Raw genomic sequence first — 27,439 nt, 5'->3', positions numbered from 1 at the left:
CCCCCCACAATGCACTGCGCCTCCCCCCCACCCTCACGGAACCAATCCCGCTGCCCGCTGCGCCCCACCCGCCAATCAGAGCCCGCAACGCCCCTCCCTCTCGAACCAATCGCAGAGAAGCGCAAGGCTTCCCTCCTCCCTCCCCTCCTTCCCCGCGCCGCCGCGCTCGGCGCCGCTTGGGAGTGTCGTCATCGGCGGAGCGGCCAATGAGAAAAATCGGGAGAAGGGCATCATCGGGCATAGTAACGGGGCAGAGCTGCCGCGTGGGAGGACGGCGGCTTTGGCGGCGGCGGCCGTTATCAGCGGGGTCCTCGGGGCCCCTTCGGGCTCCGTGTGAAAAAAATGCGCAAGGAATGCAAACGTCTTCGTTTGCTTCTAGAAACAGCCCCCAAACGCCCCTTTCCTCGCGTGCGAGCCCCGGGGAGCCGCGGAGGTGAAGGCGGCTTGCGGCCTGGCCCGGGAGGGGGCCTCGGGCCTGGGCCCTGGTCGCGCCCGGGACGGAGGCTGCGGTGGCCGCCGCTCCCTGTCACAGCACGTGCCGCCAGTAACGGCCAAGCCGAAAGCAGAACCGCAGCTAAAACTTCAGCCTGGCTAGGAGCTAAGGCAATACTCTTTTCCAGACGTTTAACCCCAAACGACCCAATCAATAAGAAAATAGGGATTAAAACAGAGGAAAGTGAATGACGCTATTTCACTGCGGGGTGGGAGGAGGTTACTTTATGTCAAAGGTTTCTCTCACGGTTTAAGTGCAGGCAATGAAGCACATGGAGAAGGTGCAAATATTTGCATCCAAGTATCATAATTACTGCCGGTCAAGCTTGTATAGTCTAACTGTGCATGACCAATGCCTGAAAAGTAAAGCTCAGTATCTCCTTATGCTACAGTGACACCGCTGAAGTCCATCTCACAATTATTACAGGAAAAGAAAAAAAAACTTCTAATCCATGTGCTTTTTAACTCAAGTCATGATTTGGGGGAATTTAACATCATACAGAGCTAGCTCACTTCCCAACAAAAACTGTTGCCATGCTGAAGGCTGCTCAGATTTCACATGACCTGATATTGAACACAGAGCTGTTTTGGGGCAATCTTTTTGGTCCTAGAAAACCCTGGACCTTTGTGTTTCTCAGGTGTGCTTCAGGCAACAGCCTGCTTTAAGGACAGCAAAGGAAAGCTGGCTACCTTCCCCCCACCTCAAGTTTAGGTATATTGCAATAGACTTCATAACACAAGTTGCATTTAATAGCAAAAACCTTCTGCTTTTGGCTTAGTGTGGTGTATTGAAATATGTATTACAATGATCAAGCACAGCTGATAAACAGGCTGAGAGGGCCTATAATAGAAAGGGAGAGGAGAATGGGTCTAGCAGCAATACGTTAGAGAATATCGGAAGCTGTCTAGAATTAATCGCTTAGCATAACTTGCTTAGTATTAGTAGCTAAATTTGCTGAAGCCTTAAGCCTCAAGATGTGAATTTTTACCTAGATAAGTAAAAGGGGGCCCCTGAGCCCGTTCAAGCTGGAGAGATAAAGAAGTTGCACAGACGGCAGGAGTAGCAGACCTTGAAGATAAGAAAAGCAGCAGCCTGCCTAGAGACAATGAAGGGGCCCAGTGAAGAAGGGGAAGATCCCAGACCTAACTATTACTATTGGTCCAAACTATCACTTGAGGGGTGGGGAATTTAGATTGTAAGGGTATAATTGCCCAGGGATTTCTTTGTTCGGGGTCCCTCTTTGAGGCACCCAGCTCGAGCTGTAATTACCGCACATGTATCATTAAATTTTATTTCTCTCCAATCTGACTTCGAACTTCTGCCTCAGCGGGAACCTAGGGTCAGACCCTGTTATGGTGGCTGGTGAGCCTAGTTTTCCATAACAGTTTGGCACCCCAGATGGGACCCTAGGCGACCACCGTCGGGGCCTCTCGTCTTCAAACGATCATCTGGCGCCATCAGGTGAGTTCACCTGGGATCTTTGGCAACGGGAGGCACCGAGAGGGTGAGTCTTAAATTCCTGCCTAAATTCTAAATTCTGGTTTGCTAACAAAGTGCACTGTAAGGGGTACGCAGGCTGATCACTCTAAGGCGTACCAGGTACTAAATTTCAGGGAGAGTGGATTCGAGTCCCACTCCCAGGGTTTGAGAGGGTTCGAGTCCCGTCTCACTCCAGCTGGAAGGGGGGAGTGCGCAGCCTGGTCAGTGTAAGGCGCACTGCAAGACTAACTTAGAGTTACTGTGACTAGTGTGAATGTGGATACCGGTACTGTGACTGGTGTGTATGCGTGTGTGACCTGGGAACCGAAGGGGGCACCCGTCGGCTGACAGAGCCGCCCACTGCGAAGGGACAGCAGTCCTAGCAGTCAAAGACTCGGGTGGTGTGAGTGTGGTTCCCAGAGAGAGAGAGTGAGAGAGAGAGAGAGAGAGAGTGTGATCACACCAGCTGCAGGGGGAAAAGAAGAAAAAAAAACCCAAAAAACAAACCCACAATATGGGAAATAAGTTTGGCATAGAAAAGGGGACGCCCTTAGCTGAAATTTTGCAAAACTGGGGTAAGATTGATGGTACCAAGAACCTAGAAAAAAAAAGGTTAATCCAGCTATGTCAGGAGGACTGGCCGTTCCTGACAAAGGATGGTAACCCGGCGGAACGATGGCCGCCACAGGGAACCTTTGATCATCAGGAGTTAACTTTCCTGCGTCACCATTTGGAGGATAGGTTCCCCAGGCAAATGGATTATTGGTATGTATGGGACAGCTGGGCATTTGCTAGACAAAAAGAGGCACCTAGAAAAGAAAGAATTTTTTTTTCTCAGAGTATTGAAAGCAGTGCAGCTGCTAAAACGCTTGTGGAAACTGCTCCACCCTATGCGCTATCCGCTGCTTCAGCTTCTCTCTACCCCCCCTTGCCTTCCCCCTCTGCCTTTCAAGCCCCTTCGCACGTCATTCCTGTGCCAGGAGTGCCCCTGCCAGGTCCAGATGGGGTACGTCGGGTAGCTACAATGCGAATTTACCGACCTTGGGAGCCCCAAGATTTGATTGCATGGAGTCAACAAACTCCCAGGCTTAGRGAAGATCCAGAGAAAGTGTTACAAATTGTAAGAGGAATATTGCGGGTGTATGATCCTACCTGGGAGGATGTGCAAATGCTCCTTGAAGCCTTGTTCACTCCAGATGAAAAACACTCAATTCTGGATGCAAACCGTCGTTGGGCAGAAGAGGGGGGTGTTCTGGCTGCTCGAACGGCCTGGCCGATTGTGGACCCCGGGTGGAATTATAATGTAGAGGCAGATTACAGGCAGTTGCAATTAGCCAGACAAGGCTTAGAAGAAGCTATACGTTTGGCAGGACAAAAGACTGCGAATTGGTCTAAAATAAGGGAGTGTCAGCAACAACCTGAGGAACACCCCTCAGCTTTCCTTTCCAGACTATTTAAACAAATCAGAATGTTTGGAGCGGGGGTAGACCCAGAAGCGGAGGCTAACAGGCCTCTAATAGTTTCCACATTTGTAGATCAAACGGCCTCTGACATTAAAAAGTATTTTTCTAAACATGTTCCTGACTGGCCAGGGAAGTCTATGGACGAAATAGTACGTTTAGCCACATTTGTATATAACGGTCAAGATGAAGAGAAGGTGAAAGAAAAGAGACAACAAAAGAAAGAGGAAGTGAGTGTGTTAGTGGCTGTGTTAAGAGGCGAGTTTAAAGAAACTAGAGGAAGGGGGCGAGTAAGGGTCAGAGGAGATGGACGGAACCAAAGCAAACGTATTGTACGCTTAGGAGTTAATGATTATTGCCATTCTTGCGGGGAACAAGGGCACTGGAAGAGGGAATGCCCAGTGAAGCCCCGCATGCCCAGGAATAGAGGGGACAGCATGAGACAGTCGAGTACTGGGAATGACACCAGGCAATTCCCAGCCAGCCCACAATGACAGGAGATGGGAGACCCAGAAAATACTGTGGGAATTGGGGTAAATTCATGGGATATAGATTTGGATTTCAGGGGGCAGGTAATGGCAAATATAGCAGGTCAAGAAATTCCCTTCTTAGTGGATACTGGAGCTACCCTTTCTCTTCTGAATTTTGAGCCTAAAGGATGTAAGTCATCAGATAAAATAACAGTACAGGGAGTAATGGGAAAAGGCAAACGAACGTTAACTAAGCCCTTGTTGCTCACTATTGGAGGAAAAGGAGTGTGGGGACGTTTCATAATTTCCATGGATTCACCCTTTTGCCTTTTAGGGAGGGATCTCTTACAAGCCCTGGATACTCAGATCTGCTTACAGCCAGAAGGGATGAAATTAATAATAATGGGCTCATGTGTTCTGGCTGAGACACCAGAACCAGAGTCAACTAATCTGCAAATTCCAACAGGTTTAGAATCAGTTCCTGGAAAGCTGTGGAGCACTTCAGGAACTGATGTTGGACTATTGAAATCAGCTAGTCTAGTCTTGATCAAAACAAAGGGGGGATTACCTCCCGTGGTTAAACAATACCCTATCCCAAAGGAAGCAGAGAAGAGTATCCCAAAGTAAGCAGAGAAGAGTATCCAAAAGCAAATTGATCACTATTTAAAACTGGGTATCCTTAGAGTCTGTGAATCCCCATACAACACCCCAATTCTGCCAGTTAAAAAGAATAGGCAGGATTCTGATGGTGACCCAGAGTATCGGTTTGTACAAGACCTAAGAGTTATAAACCAACATGTAATTGCTCCACATCCAGTAGTTCCTGACCCGTCAACTATATTACTACAGATACCCCACTGGGCAACTTATTTTACCATGACTGATTTAACGGCAGCCTTTTTTAGTATACCAGTAGCTGAGGACAGCCAAGATCTTTTTGCCTTCACTTGGAAGGGACAACAATTGACTTGGACTAGGCTACCACAGGGATTTACTGGGTCTCCGACTACTTTTTCACGTATACTTAAAAATGATCTTGCAGATATCGAACTTCCAGGACATTCAGTGTTAATACAATATGTGGATGATTTGTTATTAGCAAGTAGAGATTACGAGACATGTTTGAAAGACACTATTTCTCTATGTAACGCTCTTGCTGAGAAAGGGCATTGAGCATCTCTGTCCAAGCTCCAGCTGTGTCAACAAGAGGTAAAATATTTGGGGTTTATCTTGAAGGAAGGGCACAGATTAATTGATCCAGAATGAGTAAAAACAATTCTTGATATACCCCGTCCTATAACAAAAAAGCAACTTAGGGGATTTTTAGGAGCTGTAGGATTTTGTTGGCCATGGATTCCCGGGTTGGGAGAACTTACCAAACCTTTAGTCCAGGCAACAAATAAGGAGGAGATAGAGCCTTTGACCTGGAGTCCAGAAAAAGAGAAAGTTTTCACATCTATAAAAAGGGCATTGGTCTCAGCCCCGGCTCTAGGACTACCAGATTATAGTAAGCCATTTGAATTATTTGTTCATGAACGACAAGGAGTAGCAAGTGGAGTACTCACTCAAAAACTAGGTCCTCACCGTAGGCCAGTGGCCTRTTACTYCACCCAACTAGRTGCGGTAATCAAAGGCACTCCAGGATGCATCAGAGCGATAGCAGCTACAGCAGCCCTTATTGGAAAAACACGACCTGTAGTTTTGGGTCACCCAATGACTGTGTATGTGCCACATGAAGTAGAACTGCTAATGAAACAATATGCTACTCAAGCACTGTCCCCACAGAGAGCTCACCGCTGTGAACTAATAATACTACATGCAGATAATGTGACCTTAAAGAGATGCAACACCTTAAATCCAGCGACGCTATTGCCCCTACCTGAAGATGGAGAGCCTCATCATTCCTGTGAACAGGTGGCTGTCAAGCAAGCCCCGGGAGGATCTCAAAGATGAACCTTTGGGAAACCCAGACCTAGTTCTGTTTACAGATGGATCGTCCTGTTATTTGGACAGAGGACGCCATTCAGGCTATGCTGTTACCAACCTCTTTGAGGTACTTGAGGCTAATCCCTTACCTCCGTCTGTAAGCACTCAAGGGGCAGAACTAATAGCATTAACCCAAGCAGTAAAGATGGGTAAGAACCTGCGAATAAATGTATATACCGACTCAAAATACGCATTCGGAGTATGCCATGCAACTGGGATGTTATGGAAAGAACGAGGATTTTTTACATCATCAGGAAAGRAAATAGCTAATGGAGAAGAAATAAGTAATTTGCTATAATCAGTTCAGCTGCCCCAAGAAATTGCTGTAATACATTGCCCAGCCCATACTAAAAACATTACAGAAATTAGTAAAGGAAATGCTTTAGCTGATGCCGCCGCGAAGGCGGCAGCCTGACAACCTTTGAGAGACTGTATGGTTGCAATTCCAATGACGGACCAGAGCAAATGGCCAAATTTAATAGACCCCAAAACCATGTATGGGGAAGATTGCTTAGCAGAAGAGAAAAAACAATGGGAAAAGTGGGAAGCAAAACAAAATGATGATGGAATATGGACAATTGGAGGAAARCCAATTCTACCAAAGAAATATGTAATTACTGTAGCTAGGTGGTTCCATGATAAAGCTCATGGGGGAGCAGAGGTGGTAGCTAACCAGGTACGAAAGGTATGGGCAGCTCCAGGAATTTACACCGCTGCAAAAGGAATAACCAACAGCTGCCCGACCTGCCAAAAGTTCTCAAGCAGCAAACCAAGCTCAGAGTTAGGGGGACGACCATGGGCCTACTTCCCTTTTCAAAGGCTACAAGTAGATTACGCGGATATGCTGGCCGCCAATGGGTACAAACATTTGTTAGTGATAGTAGCTCAGTTATCGGGCTGGGTAGAGGCTTTCCCAACAAGGAAGGCTGACTCAGGAGGGGTAGTAAAAGCCTTACTAAAAGAAATCATACCCAGGTATGGGGTTCCAGAAGCCATTGATTCCAACAGGGGCGCCCATTTTACAGCAAACATAATCCATCTATTATATAAGTCACTAGGAATAGAGAAAAACCTACATATTCCTTACCACCCACAATCTTCAGGACAGGTAGAAAGAATGAACAGAACACTAAAAGACAAAATAGCAAAAGTATGCACACACACTAACCTAAAATGGCCTGAAGCTCTAAACTTAGCCCTATGGGATGTTCAAAATGCTCCACGACAACCCATAGGGCTAACACCAGCAGAAATTCTCTTCGGAAGACATTTAGCCATACCAGGGACTTATATCCCRGCTAAGACCAGCCTGTTGGATGGAGATGAACWGCTAACCCAGTATGTYATAGGTATGCAAAAAAGGTTTGAAAATCTTAAAAAGTATGCTCAATGGTATCAATCTACACCACCTGAAATACAAGTGCACGATATACAGCCTGGGGATGAAGTTTTAGTTAAAGTATTTTTACGAAAATCCAAGTTAGAACCTAAATGGGACGGGCCTTATACTGTCTTATCAAGCTCTTATTTTGCTGTTAAAGTTTTAGGAAAGGAAAATTGGATACACCATTCTCATGTTAAACGAGTGGTGAATAACCAAACGAATAATTCCTGAAAACCTCTCACACTGACGAGAAGAAGAAGAAGAAAATGGAGTGGAACGTCGCGCTACTCTTAGTACTGTTGATCTGGGTAACCGTGACGGCACGCGCCTCACCGGAGGGCAGACAGAAGTGTTGTGCTCCCAGTGCTCTTCCAGACGCTGGCAGTGCTGCTCCTCCCAGCCTGCGGTCAAAGAACCCCAGAATGGCCGTGCTCCCAGCATACCCGAAGTATGGGGCTAAGATCTAATAAAGACTTGCACCTCTTAAGAAAGGCTTCGAGAACTCGGCTAACATATTAGCAGGGATGCTTAATAAAAACAAAGGGAGGACTGTCAGAGAATGTCGGACTGAAGCTGTCTAGAATTAATCGCTTAGCGTAACTTGCTTAGCATTAGTAGCTAAATTTGCTGAAGCCTTAGGCCTCAAGATGTGAATTTTTACCTAGATAAGTAAAAGGGGGCCCCTGAGCCAGTTAAAGAAGTTACACGGACAGCAGGAGTAGCAGACCTTGAAGATAAGAAAAGCAGCAGCCTGCCTAGAGACGATGAAGGGGCCCAGTGAAGAAGGGGAAGAACCCAGACCTAACTATTACTATTGGTCCAAACTATCACTTGAGGGGTGGGGAATTTAGATTGTAAGGGTATAACTGCCCAGGGATTTCTTTGTTCGGGGTCCCTCTTTGAGGCACCCAGCTCAAGCTGTAATTACCGCACATGTATCATTAAATTTTATTTCTCTCCAATCTGACTTCGAACTTCTGCCTCAGCGGGAACCTAGGGTCGGACCCTGTTATGGTGGCCGGCGAGCCTAGTTTTCCATAACAAATCTTAAATCAGTTTGGGAAAAGAAAGGGGGAGAATATTTTTAGACTGTTATATTTGAGCTAATGCACAGAGGAGAGGCATCACAAACCAGTATCCAACACAATTTTGGTGGCATGTGCCCACAGATCCCTTTTGATGAACACTCAGGGAGCAGGTTTTGGATGCAGCCAGTTTCTCGCTGCCCCTTAGAAGGCAGCAGAGTCACCTGAAAATGCAACTTTGTGCCCTCGCACTGTAAATATCACAGTACTTCTGTAATAACTCGGGTTAGGGTGCTTATTTGGCTCTCATTTCCAAAAGGAGTCTAAATGCAATATAATTCCATCTCACTGCATCATTCAGAAGTAAAGATTGTCCGTATCCTTGCTTTATATATAGTACACAGAAGGCTTAAAGGAGCATATGAAGATCACATAAGGGTTGAAGGAGTTAACCAAGGTCACAAAGGAATTTTGTGTCACAAAACTTATTCTGGGTTTCCTAAGTGTTTTAGTCACAGGACCGTCTCTCTTGGAACAACTGAGCTTGCTGAAGCCTGACCAAAGGGAAGCCTGCCTGGAGCTCAGATTGCCAGGAATCCATGTGCAGGAGATGATCCCAGGGGCTGATAAAGGCAAAACTTGTACAACTGAAAACAATACCATTAAAGTGTTTCCAAACTGTAGCTCCTTTCTGCCTTCCTTTGTAAACAGAGGAATGGAAAGGGAAGAAGTGCAGAGATGGACAGGAGAGACCTGTAGGGATTGAAGAAAGTATCATAGAAGGGTGTCCCAGGAGAGAAAGCAATGAAGAGATGGGTGTCTCTGGCAAAGGTGAAGATGGAGGGAGTCTAAGACGAGACACTGAAGTTAGGAGGATAAAAGCAAAAAGAAGCCCCTAGTACAGGAACCCTCCAAGAATAACTTTCTCATGCTTTCCCTGAAATCCTAGTTCCAGTTGCACCATTTTTTTGCTGATAGACTCCTATTGGGATTAGAATATAAAACAGTATGTGTAATTTGTGCGTCAAAAACTGGTTGTGGCCACATTGCCAAATAAATGCGCACCGTTTATTTCATGCCTCTGCTATGCACGTTCATGGTCATTTTCCAGACGTCGTAATGCCATGGACACATCAGGATAGACACAAAGAAGTTCAGGTTATTTTAACTAAAGCAGTTAAACTCCTTTCAGGTTTAAGCGAACCTGCATGGAAGCAGACACCCTGGCAGAGGATTATGGCAGCTGATTTATGCAGCCAGTGGTAGTTGTTCAGGAGCGAAAAGAGCTTGTCTGCCCATGCCCTTCATATCTTTTACAATAGCATCCATAGCTAGTGGGAAGCTCTGGAGTTGCACTGAGTCTGGGATAGCTGAGACATGCGTAAGCAACCCACTTCTAAATAAAAATGTAAAAAACTGCCCTGCTTGCACTGGCAGTTCTGAAAAAGAGTGAAAGCCTTAGTATTCTTGCTGTTCATTAAGGGTAGGGTTGAGGAGCAGAGTACTGAAGCCAGCAGCAGTGTGGACTCAGGATGCAAGTTGCGGTTTACATCTTTACACCTCCAGGAAGAGCCTTCCCTCCGAGTCAGAGGCAAGAGATAGATGCGGCCACGATTCGATTAGAGGCCCGAACATCCTCAGGTACCTTCATCAGGAAGCAGGCTCAGCAAGCTCGGGTGTGCTGAGAGAGGCATTTCTTAGCTCCCTCTGCCAAAAATCCACCTCCAGTTTAGCCAGGTACTCTGCTGAAACCTGTTAGTATTATTTCCCAGGCAACAAGCTAGCGGCACAAGCCTTCCCAGTGAGACCAGGGCAGGATCTCTGAGCTCCCCAGTCTCTCCCAGTCCATGGCACGTCTCTCAGCCAGTCCAAAAACCAGACTTGCCACAGTGAGACCAACTGTTAGCGCAGTATAAAACGAACCTTTGCAAAAGCTCGAGCTATTTTTGCACCGAGAGCTCACAGGCAACTGAGAAGCTTGGATGCAGAAGTGGATTCCCCTGACACTGTGCATAGTAAGGTGACTGCTGGAAAATCATGGAGATTACAGCAAAAAGGGAGTAACATCTGCTAAGTATTTTGAGTGGAAGCAAGTGTCTCTATTGAACAACAGACTGTTTCATGGCTGGCAAATAGTATATGCTCTAAAATTCCCCTGGGGTGAGGGAAAAAGGATGAGAGAACTTCTTTTAATTATCTCATGCATGTTCTGACTTAATTCTGAGGAAATTAAGCTCTAAGGAGGCTAGAGGCGGCAGCTGCAAGACCATGGCCTGTGATCTTCTCCAGCCTCGGAATGTAAACAGGGTCAGTGGAGTCAATACTCAGGAAGGCTCTAGGGAGAACTCAGCTGCCGTGGGATCTGGACAACAGTCCAGCAGGTGGCACTTCCCTCCTGGTTTTGAACACAGACGGTTCCTGAGACAACATGAGACTGTACAGTCCTATTGGAGGTGCTGACTTCCTAATGATGTAAAATTTCCTCCCCCGTCACTTGCGCTCATAAAAGCTTCCATGGGATTTTTTTGCATAGAAGAGGCCTAAATCCCAAGCAGTAATTATATCATCATGATTTCTTGCATCACTTATTTTGGGCGCAGGAATACATTTCCCTGTCTCATGCTGTTGGGAGGTCTGTCTGTGTATCACCCCCAAAGGTGCTGGATTTCAGTGGAGAATGAAAGCCTGTTCTGACTGTGCCGTAATACTTGCCACACGTTTCAAAGCACACTTGACAAAGTTCTCAGTATTCTCATTTCAGCATTCTCATTGCTTTGCTGTCACAGTAACTAAGTAACATGGAAAAGGCAAGTTCCTATTACTGGATCAGATTGATTAAATCTTTCTGTTAAGTTTTAATAAGCTGAACAGAATGCTTTTTATGAGTAGAGGGTTGGGGCTGACTGCTTTGGAGTCTTTTCCCACTTCAGTCTGAAAAGTAAAAAGTACTTAGAAACCTTGGCAAGCAAATCTGTTGAAAAGTTGGTATTAATGCCTGTAGGTGGCATAAATGCAGCATGTAATTGCAGTGCCTTACAAATTTTCTGCAACGTTGAATCTGTTTGGCAGCTCAGTAGGTTTACAGTAAAGTTGAAGCCAGATTTCTTTTTTCTTACACCAGAGTGCTTATTAGGAATACCTCAAAATATTTTTGTATTCTAAATGACATAAAGCATATTTAAAAATCTGCTTTTGCTTGGAAGTCAAGAACGTTAGTTTTCTTGCTCTCTTTTCTCGAAAAAGCTTTGATTGCCTGCAAAATAGCCCATCCTTTATTGCACTCCATGTCACAAGCTTGAGTCACCAAGTAGCAAAAATTCTGTTGTTTTACAACCTGAGACAACCAAAACTCCAACCCAAGACAGTGATCAGTGTTCCCTAGAAGAGCTGCTGACCCACATCAAGGTATCCTGAGGGAATTAGCCAGTGACTCCAGCTGACTCAGTCTGAAAACAGCATTGACCCGAAGAAACCAACCTGTTCCAAATTACTCTGATACAGTTCTCTTCTGGCTCCATTCTGCCAACTGCAGATTATTCTTGATGGGGCTAAGGAGGCACTAATGGCTAATTAGACACAGCAGAAATATTCATAGGTAGAGTTGTGAACTCACAGAAATCACCTTTGAGAAGGCTTTGTAGCCCATTATGAAAGTCAAATAGGTAAATTTTCTTTAGAGTAAGAATAAGCATGCCTTACAGATAATTGCACATACAGTTTAAGTGACAGAAATATGCATTACCCTCATTGCTGTTTTGGGAATTGCTGTAGACTGTGTTAGGCGCTATCATCTCTAGGCACATCTATGATGGTCATGGTTGGCTGAACAATTTTATTACTCATGTCAAGTCTGAGAACTTTTAAACATACATTCAAGTGAACTTTTTTCCAAGGACAATAACAGAAAAAGCTTCAAATAACTTCCTTTCAAAAATTTGGCCTTTTTCCTCTTCATGTTCCAGTTTTTCCATCTCCTAAATGATGCCAAAATCACTTTACATAGATGTTGAAAGGTTGTAATAATAGACAGGAAGTGTTCTGAGACCTTTAGCTGGAAGATGCCTTGTAAACATAAAATGTTGGTGTTAATAATGCAGACCTAGGTTATGAGTTACAAGGGGTGCGATGATGCACCCCCAGAGCCTTCCCAGCAGGTTCCAGGGTGAAATACGCATGAAGCTCACTTCTGCGCTTGTAGTGGAAACTGCGTTCGTTGAGCACTGAGATGAATTTAACGTTCTGTGGCATGACTTCAGTACAAAACTGAACAGTGCCTCAGTTAACAGTTTAAGAATTGAATGAGTGACCCAGAGCTGACTACACCAAAATAGGTCATGATCAGCATCAGGTCAGTTAGCGATAGATGTTTTATGCGAGGCATAAGATCTGATTTAGGGGTGAGGGTGCTGGCTTGAAACAAGAAGTTAATTTTGTGTTCTGTTAGAGATTTACTGTGTAATCATGAGCAAATTTAATTTTACTGTTTCTTGAGTTCTTCATCTGAAAGAACCAACAGTAGTAGTTCCCTTCCTCCCAAAGGTGTTATGAGGATAACTACAATTAGTTGCCTGCTTAGAGGTGATTGTAATTGGACTATGTAGCTAGACCATAGCTCTTCCTTATCTCTGCTGACCAGTCTTGGTCAGTATCATGTCAACTAAATTGATTTTTGGAAAAAGTGATTAAACGCAATTAAATGTCCATGTTAAAACCAACTCTTAAGATTAGCTTTATTGAACTAAGATCAAAGTGGTGATATATTCTGAGCTCCTTTTATTAAAAAAAGTGTTAACGGGATCCATACAGAACTGACAGAATGAATTCCTTTCCCACAGACAGAGCCACCATTATCTATAAAGCTAAAAGATCAAATTAAACTTCTTTTTTTAAACTCCATAGCAGTCTTTTTTTTTTTTTTAATTGTTAATGATCCCTGTCTTTAGCTAACTTGTTAACATTCCTTTGGCAGCTTTACCAGTTTCTGCTGTTCAGCTTAAGGATTTTATTTTCTTGCTGCAGTGTGTAAAGAATTTTTGGACAGATTTTACAATTCACTAAAAAGAGACTGAGATTTTGCTGTGGACACCATAGAGAAAGAGCTAGTCAGCAGCTGTGAGGACGCAGAAGGAAAAGGACAGCATCTGGAACCATTCTCCTTTGTTTTAAGTTCTAAGAAAGTCCTAGTTAAATGGTAGGATTTCTGTTAGATAAAAATATCTGTCCATCTGCACTCATGGGCATTAATTCAAATCCAGTAATGACAATAGTAACTGATAATTACAAGTAACAGAGGACAGTCCTGTGGCCTGTATGAAATGAGCTTGGAGTTAATTTTCAGTGTGTATAGATCCACGTTGTTAGACCCCCATTGAAATCAGTGGGACTCTTTCCAGCAGCTTTCCTGGTCATTGGCTGGGACCCTAAACGGCCTGTTACAATAGGGAAAATTAGCATAGCTGTTGGCAGTTCAGCAACTGAGGACTGAATAGATATGCTGAAATCCCCTTTTACCTTTCCAGATTGAATCTTGGAGAGGCAAGGGGTGCAGAGGAGGGAGGCTGCACTGCTTATAAACAGACAACTGCACTGTTTTCCCCTCGTAAGAGAAACAGGGCTGGGGTATTGCAGGCACCCAATGTTTTTCACTGTGTGACGTTCTTCTAGTATTATTGATCTGGGTCCAGATAACTGAATATAAGAGAATATCTATCGTTGTTGTCTAAAACTCTTGGGGACTGAAAGACGTTTCTGTTTCAGGGCAGACCTCAGGTCCCTGCAGTTAGGACACATTACATGGGCTGATCCTACTAAAGAAGCTTCTTACGAGCCCAGGATTTATGTTGTAAAATCTCTCCATGCTCTGATGTCAATCAGTCATGCTGCAGGGACTCCTCACTTTGTGCTCTGTGGGGAAAGAAATGGCTTTCCTTCTTCTCCCAGCTCTGGTAAGCAGACATTTTCTGGTGAGGGGTGCAAGGGGAATCCCTGAGCTGCTGCAAAAGACCCGGTGCTTTCTGGTCTCTCACGAGGGAGGAATCCTGCTCTGGATGAGATCTGTGCTATCTTTAGCTCTGTTCTGCTTTTGTTTTGTGCATTCTGCACCTTTTCTCCTCAAGGCCCAGGCTCTGCTGAGGCTAGGCACCATTTTTTGTGGCAGTTTATTGAGAAAACCTGTAGGTATGTTTACACCAATGGGCACAGCCAGCCATGAGGCCGTGTGTGCCCTAGAGTAAAGCAGTCTGGAAGGGACACGCTCACTTCAGTGCAGCAATGTGCTTGGTTGGGCTAATGGCTCCCACTGAGAATTAGAGTGTTAGCTCAGGCTCAGCAGTGCTTTAATACAGTTACATGTCCTCTGGAGTGATTCTGGCTTGTCTCTTGCAGCGGAGGAGACACGTACATGCAGCACCAATCTCATGGACCTACCCAGTGAAAAAATACCTATGCTGTATTTTCAGCTTCTGACTTCCCCAGGTTATCATTTGGGGATTTTCCTGGGCTGTTCTCGTGCCCGGACATTATTCCTCTGAGTTTTGTTCAACCACAGAACAAAAAGACAAGCTCTGCCATGACGAACTTGCAATCAAAATAAAAGTGAAAAATGAGATACCAGTCAGATCAGCCGGAATTCCCCAGGGTGCAAAGAAACAATGCATCAGTCTGGCCAGATGATACGAAGAAGTTTCGGGAGACCAGCCTCATACATACTTCTGTGCTGGAGTGCTTATTCACCGTGGGTCCTGCTAGGACAGATTGACTAGGCAAAGAGAAGAATCTCATCCTTAATTTAAAACCACAGGTGGTCTGTTTGTCTTCTCAATGTTGAAAAAGCTAGTAGGAAAGCTCCATTGCTTTCAATCTGATGCACTTTACAATAGAGAGCAGTGCTTTGTTGGTGTATCGCTTCATTCATTCATTCATTCATTCAATTGCACGTTTATCATGTTCATGACAGACTGATGTAATGCACAGATTTCCTTCAGGATTTATTTTAGGTACAGAATTAAACAAAATATCAGCAAATAGTTATAACACCATTCAAAACCACCCTTCAGCCAAAAAAAGAGAATCCGTTATTTGCATGTTATCAATCCACTGTTTACATGTTATCAACATCCTTTATCCAGGTCTCTGGCAGAGCTGTGCTGTCTAGTTTGCCAGAGTTAAGTGTTTTAGCCATGTGGAACAGGATGTCCCATGGTCATAACAAGTTGCTTGTGGGAGTCAACACCGTTGACATTTGGGTGCCTGTGCACCTTCCGCTCCCAGGGGCTCAGTGGGTGCTAAAAGCATTCCTCCCTTTTCAGGATCCCCTCAGCAATGCTCTCTTTTCCCTTGGTGTTAGCTCCCTGTCCTGTGTGTTTTGGTGCTTCTACTGTGGGTAAACTGAGCCACCAGTAACGCACCTACAAAAATCGTTGCTGAAGTCAGTTGCCCTGTGGGTGCCCATGTGCTCATGCCAAGCATCTGTGAAAAGCTTAAGAACACAAATATACAGTTCAGTGAGCTCAAATGTGGTAGGTCCAGGTTCTAAAGCCAATTGCTGGGCTTTGAAGTCATGTTGTCTAGTCCCTGCTCACGGGCTCTTTCCATTCTTTAGCCTTTCTAAACCTAAATAGAAAGAGAAATAAATAGTTCTGTACTCCCTCCCTCCCTGTTCTCATCTGCTTACAGATTAGGCCAGAAAAAGTAACAAGTTTGGGGCTTATGTTTTCATCCTAGCCAGAGCAGTCTTTGTTGCAGGCCAGTCGGCATGACTCACGCAGGCGGATGGGCGCTTTCCCAGCTCTTCAGAGAAGGAGGAGCAGAGCTGGATCCTTCAGAGAGAGGTTGCTTGTTCAAGTTAAGCAGCTGTTAACAAAGACTGCGGAGTTTTAAATAACTTGAATAAATGAAATCTCTTCTCCCTCTTCAGTTAATCAGTCCTTGCTTTGTTTTTATGTCAAAAACATGCTTGCTCTCCTCTTACCCAGAGAGTTTTTCATGGCAGATAAAAACTGAATGTGGGACATGAACAGACAGTGCCATGGAATGAATGAAGCCTCATTTTGAATGGTTTTGAGTCTTGTGGTTGATCTGTTTCTCTTGTCCTCACAAAGTGCAAGGGCTGGCACAAGCTTTTCCCACGGCTAGGCACTTTTTGTGGTTCCCTCTCCTGCAGTCTTTCTCTTGGGGAGAGGAAGGCCACAAAGATCCCTAACTGGGGGAAAGAAGTGAGACAGAGGAGCTGGTGCGAGCAAGTCTGGAGGCGTTGTAGACTCACAAAGCACTGATCACTGGCTTTAAATAGTTTGAGCTGCAGATGGATCACTGCGGATGGCACGAGCCTGCAAGCCCATGTCAGTCAGGGTATAGCAACTGCTGTCCCTGACTCCACTACCCCCTAAATTACAGAAATCCATCTGCAGCATTTGCATGAGCTGAGTGATTTTTTCCCCCTCTGGCAGCAGAGGAGTTGAGGACAACATGAAAACTTACGTGCTCTCTAAGGCATGTCTCACATTCTTTCCCCTTGCAGAAAGAAAACTGGACTTAAAATCCATGGAGCTCTCCAAGATGAGAGAGGCTGAGCTTTGGAAGTTACTGTCAAGCTGGGGAGAAGTGAGCAGAGCCTGCATGGGGAAAACAGAGCTTGGGAGCCTGATTGAGGCCCTGGTCCCTAAGTATGCATGCAGAAATCTTAGATCAGGCTGTTAGCTGACACTGCTACCAAGTGCATACTGGTCACCCATGCTGTATGAAGGGAATGTTGAAGGTTTTAGTAGGAATGGCTTTTGTAGCCCCGTAGAAGTGCAAGGCATTTTCCAAACACCTTCAGAAAAGGTTACTAACGGCTTTGTGATCATTAATTATTTTCATTGCAATAGGCGAGCAGAGGCCTCAGTCCCAATATGCCAAGACACATGCACACATTTACACACATGCACAGACGGTGGTTCTTAGCTTATTCTCTAATGACATGGTATGAAATAAAGACACAGATCTGTAAATAAGTAAAATCTAAGAGCTTTGTCCTAATACCAGTGAAATTAAGGGTCTCTTGCTGATGTTGCTGCGAGCAGAATTAGCCATGGGGTATTCTTGGAGCACTTGGTACTACAGGATGGAGATAGAGAAGTGTCAAACACAGTGGAGGTATACTCAGATATCTCACTTTCAGATGCATCGTTTAGGACAGATGGATCCTGTCCTATGTTCTGTAATGTTTTTAATCTCCCCTTCAGCACGGGTAGACAAGAGAGAGGCAGTACAGATAAAAAATTGCAGCTTATTAGCCAGAGAATGCTAACCAAAACTAACCAGCCTAAAGCAAGTGTTGCTAGGAAACAATCTGCCTCTTACTATGCATTACCACCATTCCTGTGCATCCAGTTTTCTGATTTTCTTATTACTATTCAGTACCTCATACCAAGTAAGAAATTTCTGCTAGAAGCTGGCACAGAATCCAGTTCTTTCCATGTCCAGTGGTACAATTCCAACCCCACAGTGGCTCAATGCAATTGACTCTGACATCAGACCACTGGTGAAAGTGGGTTAAGTTAGTATGTTTTACTTTGGCGGAAGACAGGCAGGATTCACATGCCCAGTTATGCTTAAGCAGCCAGCAAACAGGGATCGGTTTAGCTGTTTCCCCATCCTTTTCTGGGAGCTTCTTCCTTTCAACAACGTTGTTGCTCTCTTAAATATCTTAAACACCTAACTTAACAAATGTCTTAGAGAACTTACTTAACTGCTTGTGATTGTCCAACCGTATCCACAGAGAAACCTGAGCAAAAAATTAATCCTGCTATTTTTTTTTTTCCCTTAGGACAAGCTACGCTGATAGAAGTACCTTTAAGCAGAGTTTTGTGTCAGTGCTAGGGAGCTCTATTGATTTACTATATTTGAATTTAAGTCGATGTAGTTAAATCAATACACAGCCAGAGTGGAGATTAGCTTCTGCATCGATCTGAAGTGTGCCTGACGCTGCTGGAGTTTGTAATTTAGAAGCACAAGACGTACTGATGGAAGGCGGTTTTAAATCACTCCGGCCACGCTGCACAAGCTGCATCCGAGCTGTCCTAAGATTGCAGCCGGGAGTTGGAGGGGGCTTTCCAGTGGTGCATTCCCAGTCTGCTGGTGGTTGCTGATACGTGATGCTTCCTGAGAAAACACGTAACTGCTTCCCAATGCAGTTCTATCGGAAAACTTAAGTTTAACAAAAAATCATATTTGGGGAGGGGTTTTGGGGGGGTTTAAGTGAGTTTCTTTAAAGCATGTCATAATGTTACCAGGGCTAGCAAGGATCTGTGTGTGCAATGCTGTTAGCAGATTGGGAGATAGATACTCTTTGGCCAGGCAGGGCAGGGAGAGCACTGACAAGCAGAAAAAGGTAGGCTAAGTACTAGTTCTAAACCCTGATCAGCTGCAGCTGGAAAGCACATCAGATTATAGCCTCATACAGAGGTATTTGGCACCAGCTGCAACTTCCATAGGCAGTTCCTTGGCCATCCTGGCTTTCCTGAAAGCCACTTATCTTTCATCTTAGCAGTGAAGGAAGGAGGCAGGATTCCTGCAGGTAACCCCATCCTTTACACATTACTGAAGAAGGCAGAATGCTGGAAAAAAAAGCTTGAGAGTGTTCTTTTAAAAAATTTGATTGCAGTGCACAAAGGAGAGAATTAAAGTGTTTCACTTTGCATCTGTTATCGTAGAATGGGTAGGAGGATTGGTACGGCATAAATACATATTACGCTCTAATGAAAATAGAAGTTTCCAATGCTAGAATGATAACTTGATATATTCTGCAGATACATAGCGTAAGCACAGACCAGTTTGAGGAAGGGAGGACCTAGGAAGGGAGGACCTGTTTGATTTAGTGAGTTGCTCCTGCTAATTCAGGGTTGTCAGATTGTTCCTTGCTGTTCTTGAGTGCCTCGTCTGATCTATTTCTATAATTTCCCTTGTGTGGATTATTCCATAATCGATAGATCATAACTGTTTGGGAATAATTCTTGAACTAGCTTGCATTTTCCTTAGCTTGTTGTTGCTGGAGCAGCTTGCCACAAATACTCTGTCTAGCGCATTTTAGAAGCTATCATAAATAAAAGCTTAAACTCTTCTGACCTATTCTAAACACATTTCTTCTTGTCTTGATGAATTATATTTTGCCAGTACCTATAGATGTCCAAGGGCTTCCCTACCTCATTTTACTCTGGTAAGATTAAGTTTTCAAAGGATTTCAATAGAATTTGAGCTCTCAACTCACTTATTCTAATTTGAGAAATCTTTTGACCTCTATTTTTTGTTTTCTTCAAATTCCTTGCAGTTACAGATTTGTACAATAGATGGCAACAAAACCAGAAAACCCCACTACTCCAGGACATTTTGCTTGTTTAAAGGCATTACTTGACAGGCATATAGGTAAAGCCTGATTCATAAAAGTATTTGCTTAATTTTAAGTACAGGAAATGAAGACACAGAAAGATCAGTGGCAGACGATGGTACCTTTCCTAAAACGAAACCAAAGTGCTGGTTCATTGTGTTTCCACCTCAGAAAGCCTCTGTCTCCCCGCCAGAGTCAGGAGAATCCCTTTCAACCCCACCAGAAGGGACACTGGCATCTTCCACCCTCTTCCATGCTGCCCGAGCAGCGCCTACACTGCGAAAGGTATGGGTGGCAGAGGGACGGACCATGGCATATTGAGTCCTCGGTGAACAGCTTCAGCCTCTATGGGCAGGACATGAGCTGGCCCCAAAGCCTGAGACTGGCAGCAGATCCCATAATGGCAGGAACAAACCTTCCCCTGCTAACTTGTCCCCTGCTTGGGAAAGTGAGAGACCTACCTTCTACTGGCCAGAGCAGCAACACAAAGGGAGATGCACTACCAGGAGAGAAGCTCGTGTACTTGGGAAAGCTATTTCATGCATTGAAAACCCTTGAAGTATGCTGATATTTCTGTAGCTCACTGTCATACCAAACAGCAATAGAAAAGGGACTCAGATTGCATTTAAAGTAGAGTGGTAGCTTGTGCCACATTTTCTGTTTGTCAGAACGTTTGGGTTAGTGACCTGTTTGTGATGCCATAATTTTCATCAGACATAGCAGCAGTCCCTGCTGAATATCCCACTAAGCAGGCTTTGCGCCTGTGGTTTCTTAGGATGATGGACTAAATAACAGGATCCTGTTTTCTCTTAGGTGTAACTCAAGGACAAAGTCACTGAGATTGGCAAAGATCCATGAGTGGAAACGGGGATTAGAAGAGAATCAGGATGCTTGTCTGTAGCATAACTAGCAGGGGGAAAAAAAGGGTTTTGTTTGTGTTCCTACTAGTAATGAGCATACTGCCAATATCCTACAAATCAATAAATACCTAAAAGTTCAAGTATGAATCTTGGCAGCCTTGTGTTGTCTGGAAAATCTAGGTTTAAGTCACTTGCCTGAGCATACATGTTTAGTGACATTTGAGATGCCCTAAGATATCCTGCCTGACTTCCAGCTGCCTGGAATGGTCTATGTATCCTGACGGTCCTGTGTCTCATCTGCCAGCACTGGATGGATGTCTCAGCCTTGAGAATTTCAAATTCTAGATGCATGTGTTGGGGCAACTGCATCGAATGTATTTTGTTTGGTTTCTCAGGGTTTTCAGTATTTCCTGCCACAAACATAGACGGATGGATAGATGACTCTCTCTCTTTCTCTAGATATATTTGTAAGTCTTTTGGGTACATCTGCTTTAAACAAGGAAGTGCAGAACTGTGTGAAAATTAATCTGTCAAAAGTGGTTGAAGTGCTCTGATAAGCAGGTAAAGAATCTAATAGTTTTTACTCTAGCATACTATATTTTTATTACAAACTAGTTGGCTTATCCTTAATTTACTGGTGGGTTAAATCCATCTGTCCACCAGTGCAGTTCTTGTGTGACAGAAAGAACGTAAATGTTGCATTCTTAGACACAACAGTCTGATTTCACAGGCGGGAGAGGAAGTTCCTGGACGTCAAGAGTTATATTATCATGGGCCAGCAGAAAATCTAGATTCCTGAAGCTGTAGTCTCTATTTATGTAATTCTGTTGACTTCAGCGGCAACTCATTTCTCTCTCGGTTTCATTGAATTCACTTGTAGCTCAGCATTTGAAATTTACTTAACATCGTTCTCCTAATTAGGGGTCTTCTCTGGTCTTTGATCTTTTCAAATCTAGCAAGCTAGCCTGGGCCTAGAAAATATCAAAACTGTTAGGAAAATATGAGTAAGTAACTTTTTAGATTGTCTATTGAACTGAAAGGAAATTAGAAATGCAGTTTTCTCCTCTCTGAGAAAGGGACTAATGAAGCCATCTTTCATGTAACACACAACTTCCAGTTCTGGGCAGTCTCAAGAAAAGCAAAGAAAACTGAGGACTAGAACTACAGAGAAGCAAAAGTTATTCATTTGGCCATCAACCTGATGAAATTTGCCACCACCTTTCCCTGTTCAGCAGAGTACCTGTTACACTGTCCAGTCAGGGGCACACTGCTTTGGGTGGGTTCTGTCTTGCAACAGCTCATTAGCAAGAAACAGTAAGATTTATGGCCCAATATTTAAAATCTATGGTTTGGGGTGGCTGGGTCTTAGTCTCTGCTGTGGTATCAAAGATCTCCAGTCAGGACTGAGATCTCCCATTTCACGGAAGGCCATGAGGTCATGGCCAGGTTGTACTCTGGAGGTGTTGTGCTGAAGAAGGCACTGAGATGGTGCTCAACCACCTACTACATGAGCACTCTGTTGCTCACCTCTTCCATAAAAACAGCGGCTCAACCCCATGACAATAATCGTATTTTGGAGGAGATGGGGTGGAAGTTCAATTTCAGCCAAAACACGTAATTCAGTCTTCATTCTGGTAAAGGTAACTTTGGAGAGGCCTTACTCCTTCCACATCCATAATGCGTAAAGGGTGTGCTTTGGTGTTAGTGTTACTTGTCTTTTGGATCTACTCTGTCACAGAAGTTAAATCCATGTTCCTCTGCACTTCCAGCTTGTTAAGATTTTCTGGGACTTCATCAAAGAGCAAAGTATTAACTTTGGGGAGCTGGCCAAACACACCTCACTTGAAACTTTTCTGTCTACCTTTGTTTTTCTCCCAGGTTCATCTGGACAAGATATTCTGCATTTCCTGTCCAAAACTGCTTTATCATTTTGCAGTGAGGTGCAAAAATATGTATTTCTTTGCCAAAGCATTTCAATAAATGGATGAAATTATATTTGCCTAAAGTTTGCAAAGTACCAGAGTTTTCCTTGTGGCCAAGAGCATATATGTATTATTGGGCAGATATTTAGATCTTGATTCAAGATGTCTTGTTTGCTCAGCCATGTCTTTGTTTGCCCGCGGAGTGACCATAGGGCCAGGTGTGTGCGTAAGGATGGACTTGTAGTTGTTGTAAGTCAAATGAACTCAGCAGAGCACAAACTATTTACATCCTCCCATAGCTTGCTGGGGGTTCCTGTGCAAAATGGATTAGATAGAAAGGCACTCAAGTCACATACATGGTTAAGCAGCAGCTTTAAAATTAGGGGGAAGGAAAATATTCACTCTGGACAAAATATAGGAGTGGAAATGTTTTGTGTACCAGGTGGGACTCCTGTACCCAATTAACTGATGCAAAAATAGCTGCCATCAGCCTGCAGTGCTTTGGAGCTGTCTCACTCTGTAAGAGTCTACGTTTGCTGATGCCAGCAAACTCACCAGCCCAAAAAGCTATTTTTTCCCTACTGCTGAGACCACCACTTCATAGACTCTGGCAAAAGAGGTGCCTTCTGTCTCCCAGCATCACGTGACAGGAGAAAGCCTTTTGTCTGCCTGTAATAGAGCTAGTGGCAAAGAAGGAAGTTGTGAAACGCTAGTTACTGTTGCTGGCAAGCGAGCCATAAAGGAGGAATCTGCCAAAAGGACACAGGCTGCGATCTGACCTTCCCTCAAGGCTACTGTGAATAGGTGAAGCCATTTCTAGCAGGGACTATTGGGCTGAGTGCCGAAGCGAGCCCAGAACTCCTCGGAAGTGAAAAGCGTTGTTAGTGCTGACGGAGAGATGCGTGTCTCTCTCGGAAACACTAACAGTACTTCTCTTCAGTCTTGCCACTGCGGGATCTCCGCAACTTGGGCGGTTACCACTGATCTCAAAATGCAGCTATGAAGTTGATAGCTGTCCTAAATTAAATAATATCCTGGGGGAAGAGGGGCAGGAGCAGGAGGGTGGAAGGACCCAGCGCTAGGCAGCTTTCAGACCGACTAAGTTTGGCATCTTTTTTATTTGCTAGCAGGTCGCCTCATAGTAGGCTCTGTCCCTGCCTATCCTCCCTGTTTGTTTAACCTCCCCTCCGGAGGGTAAGAGGAGCAGTGCTAGATTTCTTCGAGCGTAGGCTACGTGCGGTATTGGTCCCCTCTGGAGCCCTGCAGTTCCAGCCGCGATACCATGTAGCGCCGGCTGCTCCTCCTGCTCTCGGTCACCCGTCTGAGATGCAGCTGGATACCGTGGGACGCAGATGGGGGTGATCCTCTGCATCTGGCACGTGGGGATGCAGGGCAGAAGGGGGTGACCACGTTCGCCCCAGCATGAAGCGCTGGCCCAGTAGCACAGTGCTGGGTCACACAGGCAGTTCTGCGAGTCTCACCCTCGGAGCTCGCGACGTGGCAGCTCTGGTGACGAGGGCACTCGGAGAAGGAGCCGAGTGTGCTGCCGTGAAGGATCTTTTTCCTTGCTGCTTGCTTTCTCCTCCCTGCTAGAAGCTGTGTGGAGCCACAGGCAGTCAGCACATTACTGATTACTCCCAGGATAAGTCTTCAGACTATCTTTCACAACTGCAGGCTAGAGACATATTTTTAAAGCGGAATCTGAGATTCTAACATTTTCACATGCCTCTAGGAACCAGGAGTTTCAGTCACAGCAGTACCAACTCCTTCACGCAGCCTTGAACAACCTCATAACTGCTTGACTCAGCTTTTTCACATCCAAATCACACTCTTTCTTGATTGCTGCAGCCTCTCATCTTCAGAAGACAGTTTGCGGCAATAAGATTTTCAAAGCTGTTGCTTTATTTTGGCTGTTAATTTCATATATGAGGCATGTAAATAAGTGCGCAGATTTTCCAAGCCTGAAGTACCTTGAGTGTGCCAGTGGCTTTTGTTCATGCCAAATATTTGTTCTAGAAGGTGTTGTAAAACACACCCATACCGTGCCTTGTCATGACCTGATTACATCACTGTGAAGTTGAAGGGTGGGTGTGAGGGGAAAACAGTTATTTAAAACCATTTAAATAGAAATCAGAAGAGCCTGTGAGAGCAAGACAGCTGTTAGATGCGTTCTGGGCACTGACATGGGAATTCCTGCCTGTTTAATCAGGCAGCCAGCTGCAGCTAGCAAAACCGACCCATGCAAGTTGAGTGGTGGAAAGCTGCACCTGCAAGCTGTGTATGTGCCCGTTGTTTGGTTCGGAAGAAGAAAAGAAAGTCTAAATAATGGAACTCAATCAAACGAGTGAAACCTAAAATGTGGAAGTGGTGCTGAGGTTAACGGCATTAGCTCAGTCATGGGCTGCTGTGCAAGCCGAGCTGCGAGAGGATTCAGTGTGTCGCGGCGAGGAGCCATCCATGCTTGGGAACGCTTCCGAACGCCTGTAAAAGCTACAACCATCTACTAAAACTTATGTAGCCTGGTTACCGTTACCACCATCTAAAGTTCTGGACAATTAGTTTTTACGAATATTACCACGATGCCTTTGGATCGTAGCCTGTGAGGGTTAAACACGGAACTGAGTCAGCTAAATGCCTGCAGAGCCATCGTGCAGAGGCAGTAGTAAACGCTACCATCTGTGTTTAGTTCAGGCACTGTAAGCAAACACTAAACAAATGCGTTACGTAAATACGCACATGTATTTCAGGCTGTCGGTCAGAAACTGCCTGCATTGCCTATGCATGCAGGCAGCCAGCACCGTGTCGAAGGGCACCCGCTCCGCAAGTTGCCCACATTGATTCGGATCTGGCAGTCGGTTTCCCAGTTTTGCTATTGGAATTTGGGCTATTGATCTGACAGCTGATTACTGTACTTCCTGGACTAGATGAATGAAGTTTGTAAGTCGCCATTTCTACTTGAGATGAATTTTATGCGGTCATGAACCGAATCTTGTTTCTTGATTAAATACAGAATCTAGCCGCAGCCACAGCTATTCATTTTCCCAAGTATCAAGCAAGAATGTTGTAAAACAAACAATGCAAAGTGAAACACAGACATAGCCAAAATGAAATCAAAAGTACAAAAATGATTGCAGACCCTGTTTGGATTAATCACCTGGCTCTGGTCAAGGCCATCACGAGCACAGCTTTTACTCGGAGCTTTTAGAAAATACACTATCCCAATATTCTACTCCCCCTTCTTTGAAAAAAAGAAAGATCATTCACCAAAGTAATCATTTTATGAGATGATAATAGCTTTGGTATATTCTTTTTTTCATAAAAATATTTACAGCCAGAAAGATGACTTCTTTATGCAGAGAGAAAAGATAAAGTGCTTTTCTTCGTATCAATTCATTGTTAACATTTTTGTTGTGTTTCTATAAAATGTCCTACGGTTTCCATGGAAAATATTAAACAAAATACAGTGATGTATTTTCCAAATATTTCACTACACTGTCCTTTAAAATCGAGTTCTACTTTTATTATTTACAAATTGCTACTCTATTAAGATGAAGATCAGATTTTGTTCAGTGGGCGTACAAAATGAAAAGGGCAATATATGATTTAAATCCTATATGGTGATGTGTTTTCAAGCATAAGTGAGGGAAGAAAGAAATATTTCTCCCTACTTCAGAAATTTCAGAGTGAATTTTCATAGCCTGTATGTCAGACAGTGTAACTGGTATGGTTCCTCGTGGCTTTAAGATACGGAGCCTTCTATTAACTACTTAAACTTGGTAGGCTTAGGATAGTCGAAGTCAAAGGAGTTGGGTCAGTTTATACTGACAGGTAGTTGTCACACTGTAATTAGCATAGTTAAACGTTAAAAGGCAGTTATAAGGTCAGAAACAGTGACAGTGCCTTGAAGTTAAACAGTACTAATGATATTTTTTAGGGGGGGATATGGCACTATAAGTAGGATTCGGAAAAAAGAGTTCAGTGAGATGAAAAGATCCTGGAACTGAGGCAGAATCCAAGGAAAATTCCAAAACTGGAGCTTTTCAGAGAGGAAACAAACCTCTCCTGCCAGAGGAAAACCTCCGAGGGACATCAGGAATTGAGGAGCAAGAGGAAAGTGGAAGAGAGGTGGAGAGGTGCAGCCTTGAAGGGAAATCCAGAGAGAACTGCTGGTGCCTTGGTGTCCTCCATGGTGTCTTCCTCAGCACTCTCACAGACAAGATGCTCCCAGACATCGCTCCCTTCTTTTGCGTGCCCCGCTTCTCCGCGCCGTCTGTGCCCAGCCTCTCAGTCCCTGCAGGCAAGACTGTGCTGTAGCCGTCCGCGCTGTGCTGTCCTCCGGCTGTAACCCAGCTCACGAGGGGAGGCAGCACGTGCGGGCTCTTTCCATTTGGTTGTGTTTGCATACTGTCAAGCGAGGGAAAGGCGAAATGAGTTATGCAGCGATGGATATCGTCTGCCTAACGAAGAGCCCATTCCCAGCAGAGAGGGCCACAGAGCAGATTTCCTCTCTCCATGATCCTAATTAGCCATCTGTGGTGTGCAACTGGAGGAGCGTTTTGGCTCAGGCAGCAGAGCGGTGAAGGGGCAGCCAGAGGATGATCCCCCCAAACTCAGTTTGGTCGGCATTTCTGTTTACACAGAAGCGGAGCCTGCCCGTTGCTGCTGGGAGTATTAACACAGCTGCAGACCAGCCATGGGAAGGATGAGACGTCCCTTTCACACGCTGCTTGTGCGGAAGCCAGAGATATCAGAGCTGTCTGAGGAAATTCCCCATTGGGAAAGGGGCCTTCAGCACGTACGTTTCCCGAAGGGCTCCTGGCAGTCTGCTGCATCCCTGCGCCAACCCGTGCAAGCGGCACAGTCCCCTGCACGCAGCTGGGAGGCCAGCGGCCAGCCCCCAGGGCTGTCTGCCTTGCCCTCACCCGGGCAGTCTCAGCAGGACTAGGTGTTTCTGTAGGTCCTGAGCCAATGCTGCCAAGAGTCAAGGCAAGACCC

General features: G+C 44.8%; 1 protein-coding gene across 1 annotated transcript; it reads left to right on the top strand.

Moving 5' to 3' along the window:
* The first annotated feature begins 6,313 nt into the window (after positions 1-6,313).
* Positions 6,314-7,523, top strand: LOC112978119 (uncharacterized protein K02A2.6-like). Its single transcript, XM_026091276.1, has one exon. It carries the CDS (start codon positions 6,322-6,324, stop codon positions 7,501-7,503), a length of 1,182 nt encoding a protein of 393 aa, XP_025947061.1. The 5' UTR covers positions 6,314-6,321; the 3' UTR covers positions 7,504-7,523.
* Positions 7,524-27,439: the final 19,916 nt, after the last annotated feature.

Source organism: Apteryx rowi, unplaced genomic scaffold (genome assembly GCF_003343035.1).
Source record: "Apteryx rowi isolate R43461 unplaced genomic scaffold, aptRow1 scaffold_9, whole genome shotgun sequence".
NCBI lineage: Eukaryota > Metazoa > Chordata > Aves > Apterygiformes > Apterygidae > Apteryx > Apteryx rowi.
This window is presented reverse-complemented; position numbering and strand designations above follow the sequence as displayed.